The 12596-nt window shown below is 30.1% G+C and overlaps 2 protein-coding genes across 2 annotated transcripts; one reads left to right on the top strand and one right to left on the bottom strand.

Moving 5' to 3' along the window:
- The first annotated feature begins 141 nt into the window (after positions 1–141).
- LOC127253322 (peroxynitrite isomerase Rv2717c) lies at positions 142–2647 on the top strand. Its single transcript, XM_051277862.1, has 4 exons — positions 142–371; positions 493–633; positions 1592–1660; positions 2361–2647. Exons 1-4 carry the CDS (start codon positions 207–209, stop codon positions 2478–2480), a joined length of 495 nt encoding a protein of 164 aa, XP_051133819.1. The 5' UTR covers positions 142–206; the 3' UTR covers positions 2481–2647.
- A 2833-nt stretch (positions 2648–5480) lies between these two features.
- On the bottom strand, positions 5481–7736 carry LOC127253197 (organic cation/carnitine transporter 3-like). Its single transcript, XM_051277645.1, has 2 exons — positions 7219–7736; positions 5481–6537 (listed from the first exon to the last, which is right to left on the bottom strand). The coding sequence occupies exons 1-2, from the start codon at positions 7734–7736 to the stop codon at positions 5481–5483; spliced, it is 1575 nt and encodes a 524-aa protein (XP_051133602.1).
- Positions 7737–12596: the final 4860 nt, after the last annotated feature.

Genomic DNA, 12596 nt, shown 5'->3' on the forward strand with positions numbered 1-12596 from the left:
ATAATGGACCGCAGATTTGTCATCCTTAATCCAACGGTTGAGCCCATTGAATCCGACCAACTGTTTTACCCGGCCCATTACCAGATACAATCCGACCCGAAGTATTAAAATGAGACGAAACGGGTCCTGCAATTTACAAGCGACGGAGACGGCGCGGAGAAGGCGAAGTCGAACTAGAGCAGTACAGCGATAACCGAAGGACAGAGATGGCTGCGACACCGCCGCCGCCGCCGCAAGTGGCGGTCCACCCCGCCGTTCAGCCGCTGGCTTTTTTACTAGGCACATGGAGAGGGCAAGGGGAGGGAAGTTTTCCGACAATTTCACCTTTCAGATACTCCGAGGAGCTTCAGTTCTCTCACTCTCCAATCAAGGTAAATTAACTTCGAATATATGTCTGCTTGATGTATAACGTTTCCAAAATAGGCCTGATATGGAAGGATTTTGATTTTTGAGGAATTGTAACGTTTCAAATTTTCTGTGAGGTAACCGCAGCCAGTTATAGCTTATTCTTCCAAGACGTGGAAATTGAGCAGCGGAGAGCCGATGCATTCCGAGAGTGGTTACTGGAGGCCTAAATTGGATGGAACTATCGAAGTTGTTGTTGCTCAAAGCACTGGCCTCGTTGAAGTGCAGGTTATTCCCTCTTTTAGCTTGTTGCAGTTTGAATTAGTGTTGCCATGTTCGAATTATGATCAATTGATAGTTCTATACGTTGGTATATTGTGTTGCTTAAATCCTACATATGCATTTACTGTTGCTTGCTGTCACATTGACTGCTGAATCTGAATGATTCATACTTATACTTTCTAGTTTCCTAAATCCTACTGTTTTCAATTGTTAATTCCATAACAACAGAGCATTGGTGTTGATGTTAGATTTTTTATGACTGTTTGGATTTGACACATTGGTATTTTATTTTGGGAAAATGGAAATTCAAATTGAACTAGAGATGATTTGTCAAGGTATACCAAATTTTTTGGTATGTTAGATTGAACTAGGATGGTTCGATATGGTATACCGAAAATATCATGTCATATCACTTTCGGTCTCTCTTGTCAAACTAAGTTGGTGAGATATTACTTTGAATTTGAGAAGGGTTGTTAATATATATTTGGAATATATATTATGGAGTAGTTATGTTATTTGTGGTATTTGAGAATATTTTTAGGATTATTAATCTATCTAGGGTGTGTTTATTTGAAAGATTTTGATAAATTTTTAATGTTCATATAAAAAATTTCTTCCTAACACATCAAATCAAACATTTATTTTTTATTTTTTATATTCTACTAAAAATCAATATTACATTCAAAACATCACATCAATACTTATTTATATCACATCATACAACTATTCCAATTCAAATTTTCGATTATTTAAATCTCAATCCAAAATCCAAACCCCCAAACAAACACACCCTAGATGATTTATATGTTAGTATAAATATTTATTGTTTATTATGATTGAAATAGAGAATTTTAGTTTCATATTCTAACAATTAATATTACTCAATTATTATAGTTTTAGATGTATACTAGGTATCTTTTGCAATCAATTGAACTAATTTTCTGCCTTCGGTTTTACCTCGCAGAAAGGGACATACAATGCTGAACAGAGAAGTGTGAATCTAAAGAGTGATCTTGTTGGGAATGCTTCTAAGGTAAATAAATTCACATGGATTCTCTCTGCTCTTCAAAGGTGTGTGCTGCTGTTCATCTTATTAATACCCTTTTCACCATTTAAATGTTTTCTCGACTTATCAGCTTCAAGGCTCTTTGTGCAAAATGCATCGTATCATGTCTAATCTATTAGTCGACAATCTTGTTTCAGTTACTATTGAATAAAGCTCTTTCAACTCTTTTCTCTTTTTTCCAAATGCGGCAATGGATCAGCTTAGATTCTTTCTTTCAATTTGCCTTTGCATGAAACCTTAATTTATTTACTGACTACCTTTGCTTGCATTATTCAAACTGTGGGTTAGACTATATAATAATTAATGATGCATATTTGTAGAAATTTAAATTTTTAAGTGAGATGATCATTTAACATAGAATAAGAACAGAGGTCTCCATGTTCAAGTTCCACCGCCCCCTTCGTAAAAATTGTCCTCCTGCAAGATTAGTGCTGGCGCAAATCTACTTTGCACGTGGAATAATAATGCGTATCCCTACAAGCTCATTTAACAGTAATTAACCATGATAGAACTCTGCACTCCAAGGGAGTGTTCATTTTCTCATATATCACTGTTCTCTGATAGAAATGGCGAATGAAGTAGAAAATAGATGTTAATCTATGGTAGTAACTGTTATGTCCTCTGTATATATACACATACGCATACATATGTATATTTGTGGTGACAGGTGAAAGAGATACACCGGGCTTTTGAAATGGTTGACGGAGAACTGGTTTATGTCGTTGAAATGGCTACCAATCTCACTAGCCTGCAAACACACTTGAAGGCCATCCTGAAAAAGGTATGATATATGTTTATGTTCTTATTCTGCGCATTTTTAATCGAATAAATTATATTGTCCCACTGCGCATGCTGGAACATCTTCATGAACATTCATGGTGATCCAAATCATATAGAATGCAGTTCTGTGGCTATAGAGTTTGTTCTGAAATAAATAGGATTCTGTTTACATTATTGAATGTTTTAAGATGTTTTATCAATAGTAATTCTTTTTTTTAAAAAAAATATTATATAATTTTTTTTAATAAAATATCAAATTAAATACTTATATATATATATCTATTCTTGAAAATTTTTCAACAATGCAGTGAGAAATAGGTAATAACATGCTAATTAGCCTTAATCCACATTCTTACATGCCTAATGACTCAACTAAATCATTGAAGCTAATTCATTGCTGTATTTAATAGTCATTCAAACGTTATTAAAATGCATATACATAATCAATACATTAGACTATGGTACTAATTATTTGTAATATTATAGGTTTTTAATGCTCTTAATAATAATAATAAATCATATTAAGGGTGTCTTTTTTTTTTTTTTTTAATGTTGATTTTTGCTATCTTTTAGGTAAGAGGGTTGTTTTGATGTAAATTTTTATTTTTATTTTTTTGTATAAAAAAATCATTTAATATTTGTCAATTCAAAAGATAATCACTCTGCTATTTGGATTTAGTTGTCTAAACAGAAAGTATTTTACTCTTTAATAAATTTGGATAGCATTTTATCTTAAGAAAATTATTGAATTTATATTTATTTTCGTCAATAACATTATGTTAAAGTAAATTATAAGGGTAAAACTATATATTGAATAATCATAATTGAAAATAATTTTGATGTGATATTTTTAAATATAAAATTAATTATGAGTATAATTTTAAAAGATAAATATTTAATTTAATATTTTTACAAGAATTATTCTTCTATATAAATAATAAAGATCAAAAGTCTGAAACCTTCAAACTCTTCAAACAAACACAGTTTAAGTGTTGATATCCAAATCCAATAACCCTGTGTCTCAAATCTCAATCGGCTCATTAAATGTTTATGTATATTCATTTAATATAGCATTAAATTATTTGATTCAATAAATTTTGTTTAATTTAACATAATCATCCTATAATGGGTGTGTTTGTTTTAAATTTTAAAAATAAAAAATATTATTTCCTTGTCATTTAATTTTGTACTCGTTCCATTTGTACATGTCTTTCCACCATTCAATTCTTCATAGGAAACTAACACATAATTGAATGACAGAATATGTATTATTTAATAAAAATAGTTTATAATAAAAATATACTTCCTCCGTCCCGGTCAAGATGACCCATTTGATTAAGAACACAGTATTTAGATAGTGTAGATTAGTAAGATATTAATAATAATTTATAATATTATTTTATTATTTTTATATGAGTAGTGTTGTTGACATTTTAAATATTTTTAGCATTATACTCCTTCCGTCCCAGAAGAACTGTCTTGTTGGGAGTTGGCACAAGAATTAAAAGATAATGGTATTTAATTGAAAGTGGGTATAAAATAATGTAAAAGACTAAAATGTTCTTACTTTTTGAAGGATTTTAAAAAGTAGGTTAGAGTAATAATTAGGGGTAGTTTGAAAAAGTATGAATAATTTTTGTTATAAAATGGGGATTACGGTTACTAAATAAGGAAACATGACAATTGTTTTAGGACGGACAAAAATAGAAAAATAAGACAACTCTTTTGGGATGGAGGGAATATATCAATAAATATATACAATATGTATATCATTTTGTAGAGAATAAAATTTTACTCCCTCTCTCCCGGAAGAAATGTCTTGTTGGGAGTTGGCACACGAATTAAGAAATAATAATATTTAATTGAAAGTGAGTATAGAGTATGATGTAAAAGACTAATATCCTTGTTTTTTTAAGGATTTTAAAAATTAGATTAGAGTAATAATTAGGGGTAATTTGGAAAAAAATGAATAATTTTGTTATAAAGGGGAGACCACAATTACTAAATAAAGAAATAAGACAATTATTTTGGGACGGACGAAAAGGAAAAAACAAGACAACTCTTTTGGGACGGAGGAAATATATAATACAAATAAAGAAATAAAATAATTTATTTATTTATAATTAATTTAAAACTAATTTTATTAAAAATAAGAATTAAATATAGATAAAATGTTTATTTATTGAGGAGAGAGATAAAAATAAAGGGGTTTTGAGTGGGTGTTATGAGGTTAGAAATTTAATTAAATTGATTTATATTTGTTAAATATATTTAAGATGAATAAATTTACTAAAAATAAAAAGGGTCAAATCTTTAATGGGAAGAACAAAAAAGAAAAAGGATCATCTGTCGCGGGACGGAAAGAATATTTTTTAACAAAATAAAATATATACTAAAATAATATTTAAATAAAAAATTAAACACAAATCAAAAGCAAAACACCCAATGTAATTCAATAAAGTGCATATATAATTTAATAAATATTATTGCAAGATTAAATAGAATCTTTGTATAGATGAATACATGATATGATATGTAAATTTTGTTCGGCAATCCTAAGTTTACATGAACAAATAGTATTCATAGACACACAAAATGGCTACCCTACCCAATATATTACTATTACCCAATGCGTAGTCATCCATACACAAATCGACACGTGTTAAATAAATTACAATAATGGTTTCTGGAATATACTATTACGCACACCCAGGACTTCAGGACCAGTAGAGTCTCCCGACTCTCCCCTGCCTAGTGAACTACCACCCTTCTGGCCCTCCAGATCCATGGACCCGCCGTATATCAACATGATTACTAATAGTAAACAGATTCGCTATCCTACCCTACACATTATGATATAGCCCAGTAATTAGTCATCAACACACAAATCGACACGTGTCAAACAAATTACACCGTATGATTGTTTCTCGAAAATACTATTACCCTCACCCAGGACTCCAGGACCAGTGGTAGTATCCCCTATGTACCAGTACCACACTACCACCATTCACGCACCACCCTTCTGGCCCTCCGGTTCCCGGGACCCGCCATAAATCATCATCTCCTCCGCCTCCATATTCTTACACTCCTCCTCGTCCATGGTGTCCGACAGCGCCCGCCCCCTCGTCTCCGGCAACCCGACGACGCATACGCCGGAGGCCAAAATCGCCGCCGCGAAAACGCCGTAGCTCAGCCACGCGTTCCTCCTCTCCGCCGCCGCTGCCGCCAGCACCGGACTTATCGCCCCGCCCAAAACCATCGCCTGCCGCGCCACCGACACCGCCATGCTCCGTACGCACGTCGGAAAAAGCTCCAACGTGTAAATCACCATCATGTCGAAGGCGGCGCAGCTGCCGAAAAAACTCGCCAGCTGTAACCCTAATTGCAGTCCCTTCAACTCCCGGCCCTTCGCCAAAACGCTCCCCACAACGCAGGTCCCGCTCAGCACACACAGCCCCATCACCGACCCCCGCCGGCGAAATTTTCCGATCATATAAAACGACAGCAGCGACGCCGGGATCTCCGACACGGCGGATAGCGCCGAGCTCAGGTACAAATTAAACGATTGGCTCCCCAAAGCCAACGGCATTCCGTAGTACGGCATCCCAATTCCGATGCTGACCACCACCGCCGTCATCAGGCGGCGCGCCGCCCAGCTCTTTTTGAAAAGCATCAAGCAAACGGCGTCGTTTTTGTCTCCCTGTAAATTCTCCGGCGGCAGCTCCGGCAAAGATTTTTTGCCCCGATTACTGCACGATAAGCTTTTTAGGGTTTTCAGAAATTCGTCCTTCCTTCCTCGTATAAACAGCCACCGCGGCGACTCGTGGACGCAGAAGTAGACAATTAATGAATAGACGGCGGCGGGGATACACGTGGCGAGATACATTAATCTCCACGAATGTCCTCTGAGGAGGAAAGCGATTGCCGGAAGAGATAAAAACCCTAATGAGAAGCAGAAGAATCCCACGATTCCGACGCGGTCGCGCCACCGTTTTCCGACGAGCTCGCTCGCTAGGACAATGGCGGAGCCGCCGATTGCGCCGCGGCCAAGGCCGCTGAGAAATCTGTTGGAGAAACATATAATATATAATTTGTTAGTTCACTTCCAACACCTTAAGTTTTTAACTTAGCCCACCGTGTACTTCATTTAACATATATCAGAGTTAGAGTTAGAGTTAGAATTAGAATTAGAATTAGAGCCGACAATGGGTCGCGTCGGGTTCGAGGTTGAATATTTTAAACGGGTTAAATTAAACTATAACATCACCCGTTTATTATCGTGTCGGGTTCGTAGAGACCCGTTTATTATCGTGTTGACCCGTATACATAATTAAGTTGAATTTTTTTTTCTTCATATTTTGTCTTGTTGTCGTTTTAGTAGTTTTTTATTGGTTTGAGGGTAATATATACAATGAATTATGTTAAATTATTTAAAATTTAACTCAATTTAAATTAATTTATGAGCAAATTATTAAATTATAATTATTTCACTTATATGATAAATATATTATCAATATTAATATATTATAATCAGGTTGTCGTGTCGAATTCGAGTTGAAAGCGTCAATTCTAACCCGCCCCGTTATTATCGTGTTGGATTCGTATCAATCCGTATAATAATCGGATTGAAATCTTTGACCCAAATCCAATTATTTTGTATCGGATTGTCTAATCAAAGTCTTAATCTCGAGTTCAAGTTCCATTTATAGATAAACAAATAAATGATGCCCGATTAATTAACAAACCTTAAACCGGAGTACATCCAAATGTTGTCGGAAAGCGACGCGAGGACGCCGCTGACGGACATTATCAAACAGCACATGGCCAGCAGTTTCTTCCTCCCCAGCGACGAGTCGCCGAGAATCGCCAGGACCATCCCGCCGACGATCGATCCAACGAGGAACGCCGACGCCGGCAGGCCGCGGATCACGGCGGGGCCGGCACAGAGGAGCGACCACTCCGACACGACGGAGGTGGACGCCGGCAGGTCCCACGACCACTCCTCCGGCGACAGTTTGCATATATCGGCGCTGCACTTCACGTTATTACAGTGGCCGGCGACGGCGCCAGAGACCGTATTCCGGTAGCTCCATTTGGGGTGTGTGTCGGTGAATACGGTGATGAATGTCTGGTGAGCGTCGAAGAACCACGCCAGGGAAATGAACGTCGACTGTAAGAGTTGCTTCCATCCGAAGTCTCCGATGTAGTATTCGATCGTCTCCTCCAACGTCGGCGGGAGGGATTGTGTGTTAGGATCGGACATTGATGTTTTTTTTTGTAATTAATTAGTTGAAATTTGGGGGAAAATGTTGGGAGATAATCTGATTAGGGTTTTGTAGGAATTTCAGGTGGAAGACTTGTCTGGAATCGGACATTTGTTTATTTATTGCAGCCAAGGATCAAATATGCATGTACGTATGTGTATATATATATATAGACATATATATACACCGTGTTAATACTGTGTTGTCTAAAAGATAGCTCTATTATGATACTAGCTGTTAATGTATCACTTTTACAAATAATCACTTTTTGTGTATTTGTTCTGTTTTTTTATTTGAAAGAATATTTTTTTATATAAAATAAAGAGAATTGTGTATATAATATAAAAATAGTAAACGTGTGTAATATATTAATTATTTTTAATAAATATATTGAGAAATTCTGGCTAAAATAACAAAGCCTAAAATATTTTTGTTTTTTTTGTATGCATTCCAACTGCTTAAATCCTAAAACAAAATTATATTACATCGTTCCATAATGAATGATCTGATGGTGTGAAGAGTCAATGCTATTCCCACATTATAAAAAAAAATAAAATTATATCAATCCAAATTTGCAGCTGTTACTATGTAAATTGAATATAATTAGTGTCGATCTCAACACACAAAGTCTATTAATACAAAATTCATGTACATAAAAATATTTTATACAATATATATTGTCTTTCATATGTATACTGACTATATATTTCAATACCATTATATATATTTTTTAAAAAAATAAATTAATTAATAATTAAGACTATACATTTCCACAAAATACCAAAGTATTTAATTTAATGATCATTAATTTAAAGAAAAATAAAAAATTAACAGTTAATTTAGCATCCTTTAAAAATTTTATAATAGATTGTATGTGTGGTTCAAATTTTTATAAAGGCCATTACTAATTTACTAATTATAAATGTTGCATTTAAATATGTTTTACAAGTATTTTAGGCTGTATATATTATTAGTTATATTTTTATTTTTTTCCAAGAGAATTAAACCAAATATATAATTTTCTTATATTAGACTAAGAAATTATTTTGCACTCTAAATATTATGTACCTAGACATCAAACAATTATTTCTAATAAAACCCTCAAATTCAACTTTCAAACATCCAACCAAATAAACTCAAGAAATTTGGATTAATTTAGAAATAATAATAATATAAATAGAATATAAATGCTTAATTTAATATAAATTTGTATTAAGCCTAGTGTTTTAAATTGAAATATATATATATATATAGTATTTTTTAATATTTTAAACAAAAAGAAATATTTGATATTATAATTATATTTTTTAAGAAATTATTGATGAATAATGCAAAATTTAAATTGAAAACATAAATAGACAAAAGAGTCAATATAATCTACTTTATATACATTTCATTGGCCAAATTTATATATGTTTGTTTTTTATTTAAGTTATTCATAAAAATTTGTGCTTATATCATAAATAATAACTATTTTTTATATTTATTTAAGATATTACTTTTACTTTTACCGCATAATATCAATTTTGTTATTATCTTTACCTTAAATATGCTAATATCAATTAAATATATCACATAATTAAATCATATTTGATGAGATATATATATTTTTTTTTTCAGAAAATATATAATTCAAAAAAGTAAAATTTGAAAAATATTGAAATGAAGAAACATCCTGTGTGTGTTTATTTTATGAAATAAGTTGAAGGAATTTATTTTTTTTTTACGTGAAATTTAGAGAATTGTGTAGATAATATAAAAAAATAAATAAATAATTGTAATATGTTAATTATTTTAGAAAATGTGTAAAAAATACAAAAAGAACACACCTCCAATGCTTTTAGACTGTATAATGTCTTTTTTCTTTTTTCTTTTTTTCTTTTTTTTTTTAAAGTAAAGTTTATGAACACCCTAAGCATCACTATATATATATATATATATATATTTGAGAAATTGAGAGAAAAAATACATGTACTTGGGATGGCTAAATGATACGTACATTGAATGCATGTATAAATAAATAAATTGATGAGGTCGAATTAAAATCAAAGTTTTTAATTAATAGAGGGAGTGCGTACATTCCAATTTATTGACAATCCGATCGGGTTGGCAACCCTACTTACTCTCTACCTACCTATTACCTTATTTTTAAATTACTATTACTATTACAATACAAATAATTATAATTAAATCATAAAACTCTATATTTTGGTTAAAACATAATAATAATAATAATAATAATAATAATAATAATAATATTTTCTTGAATCGTTACGGCGTTGATCGGACCAAAAAATTGCATAATAATAATAATAATAATAATGATAATGTTGGTTTATTATGGTTTATTTGATTTTAGTTTGATGTTACGACTTTAATTTTAATTTTTATTTAAATATATTTTAATATGATATTTTATAAAAAAAAATAATATAATGGTATTGAAATAGTTAAATAGTGGTGATTTGAATTTGAAATTCAAATAAAATATATGTTTTTTTCAAAAAATATTAAATATTTATTTTTGTTAGTTCATATATTACATTTATATTAATATAGTAAAGTATATATTGCATTATTGTTACATTTTATTAATTATAAATTTATATTTTTATGTATGGTCAATATGAGCTCTTTGTTGATTACAAATTGCCTATAAATTTATTTAATTTTTTCTCTTTTTGTAATTAATTAAAAGTAATCAAAATAAAAATAAAAATAAAAATAAATCTTATTAATGAGAGAATTAAACATAATGTTGATTGCTGACATTAATTATTACCAATTTCAGTTGGAGAAACAAAGTTAATACAAAACGTGACCAATGCCATTGCCTAAGGGCTCTGAAAATTTTGTAATGAAAAAAATAAATTAATATATTAAAAATTAAAAAATGCATCTACTATATTACTTTCTAATGAAAAAATACTTCATCGTCCCAGTAAAATAGACTCATTTAGGGTGTGTTTGTTTGAAGGATTTTGGAGGATTTCTACTATTCATCCAATTTTTTCCCCCCAAAAACATCAAATCAAACACCTATTTTTCATTTTTTATATTATACTAAAAATCAATTTTACATTCAAAACATCACATCAAACCCTATTTATATCACATCATACAACTATTCAAATTCAAAATTTTTACTATTCAAATCCCAATCCAAAATCCAAACTCCCAAACAAACACACCCTTAAAGTATTTTTTAGAAATAGGAAAAAAAATAAAAGATAATTTTATCATTATTTTTTATGTAAGTAAAAAAACTAACTTTTGTTGTAAAGTAGAAATTACCATTACTATTTTTTTAAATAACTATTTTTTTGAGATAGATAAAAATGATAAAACTTACCTATTGAATTATAACAATAAAATTATTTTATATAAAATATAAGATTAGTTTCTTGTTTTCTTTGTTCTTATCTTCAATTAATTAATTAATAATGGGGTTTCTTTTTTTTTTTTCTTTTTTTTCTTTTTTTTTTAAATAGAGGTGCATTTTTTAATGTAAGTATTTTTTGAAAATAGAGAATTTAAATAACCCTCTCAATAAATGTTTAAACTATTAAAAATACACTTTATTTATTTATTTGTAAATTAATTTATACTATTAATTATGCCATTCTTCTCTTTCTTTACAAGAGCAATTTCAACCATCATTACAACTTGTTCAAAATACTTTCATACGATGAAAAAGTTTTACTCATAATTTTCAATAAAATCAATATTTTTTCTCACATAATATTTAAAATTAACAAAAAATTTATTTAACCAAAACAATATTACAATTCTTAAAATATTTTTATAATTTTCAAAATATATATATATATATATCACAGACCCTAAAACACGGCACTAATTCTACATCAATTTATATATATATATATATATATTCGCGCAATTTAAATTTTGTTACGTGGAAAGGCATGGGCCTCAATGCTTTTATAAATCAAAATCCTACCAAATTAATTAAATTCAGATTATAAATGCGTGGTTGAAATATAATATATATATATATATATACACGAGGAAAAGTTATTTTAGTCTCAATATAATCAAAATTTATTAATAATAGTCCAAATATAAAAGTTTTATCAATTTTGGTCTCAATATAACCAAAACTCATCATTCTTGGTCCCAATATAAAATTTTTATCAATTTTAGTTCCAATATAACCAAAACTCATCATTTTTTGTCTTAATATAATCAAACATTATCTTTTTTAGTCCCAACATCAACAAACCGACGTAAAATGCTGACGTGGACTTGCAAGATTGTACAATTTCTTCAAATATAAATATAAGGTTTGATTTCTTTTCACGTCAGTATTTTTCCGTCGGTTTGTTGACAGTGCGACCAAAGAAAATAAGATTTGATTGTATTGGGATAAAAAATCATGAATTTTGGTTATATTAGGACTAAAATTGATAAAAATTTTATATTTGGACAAAAAATGATAAGTTCTGATTATATTTGAACAAAATTTGATAAAATTTTTATATTAAAACCAAAATTGATAAATTTTGATTATATTTGGAGTAAAAATAATTTATATATATAAATTTGAAAATGTACCTACAGGATCTGTCAAAGAAGTAATAACTGCTGAAATTTTTTTAGCATCAATGCCATAAATAGCAACAAAACATTAAGATGTCTATGAAATAAAAATATAAAATACTAGATGTTTAATGTTACAGTTTTTGTTCTCTTATTTTCTCAATCATTCTCAATAATATTTTTTTACTTATATTTCTTAATAAAGAAATAGTATATTGTTTTCGTTTACAAAATATTTTAAAACTATGTTCATAATTGATTTTTTAAAATATTTTTACAATCTCAATAATTAAAAATAA

Source organism: Andrographis paniculata, unplaced genomic scaffold (genome assembly GCF_009805555.1).
Source record: "Andrographis paniculata isolate CXL003 unplaced genomic scaffold, ASM980555v1 Contig50END, whole genome shotgun sequence".
NCBI classification, from domain to species: Eukaryota; Viridiplantae; Streptophyta; class Magnoliopsida; order Lamiales; family Acanthaceae; genus Andrographis; species Andrographis paniculata.

What these genes read in the sequence shown, in the direction of transcription:
- LOC127253322 (XM_051277862.1), top strand. Translation starts at nt 207, where the DNA reads ATGGCTGCGACACCGCCGCCGCCGCCGCAAGTGGCGGTCCACCCCGCC. An exon ending in TCTCTCACTCTCCAATCAAG is followed by an intron (nt 372 to 492) that starts GTAAATTAACTT and finishes AGGTAACCGCAG; the next exon opens with CCAGTTATAGCTTATTCTTC. An exon ending in TTGTTGGGAATGCTTCTAAG is followed by an intron (nt 1,661 to 2,360) that starts GTAAATAAATTC and finishes TTGTGGTGACAG; the next exon opens with GTGAAAGAGATACACCGGGC.
- LOC127253197 (XM_051277645.1), bottom strand. Translation starts at nt 7,736, where the DNA reads ATGTCCGATCCTAACACACAATCCCTCCCGCCGACGTTGGAGGAGACG. An exon ending in TGGATGTACTCCGGTTTAAG is followed by an intron (nt 6,538 to 7,218) that starts GTTTGTTAATTA and finishes TTTCTCCAACAG; the next exon opens with ATTTCTCAGCGGCCTTGGCC.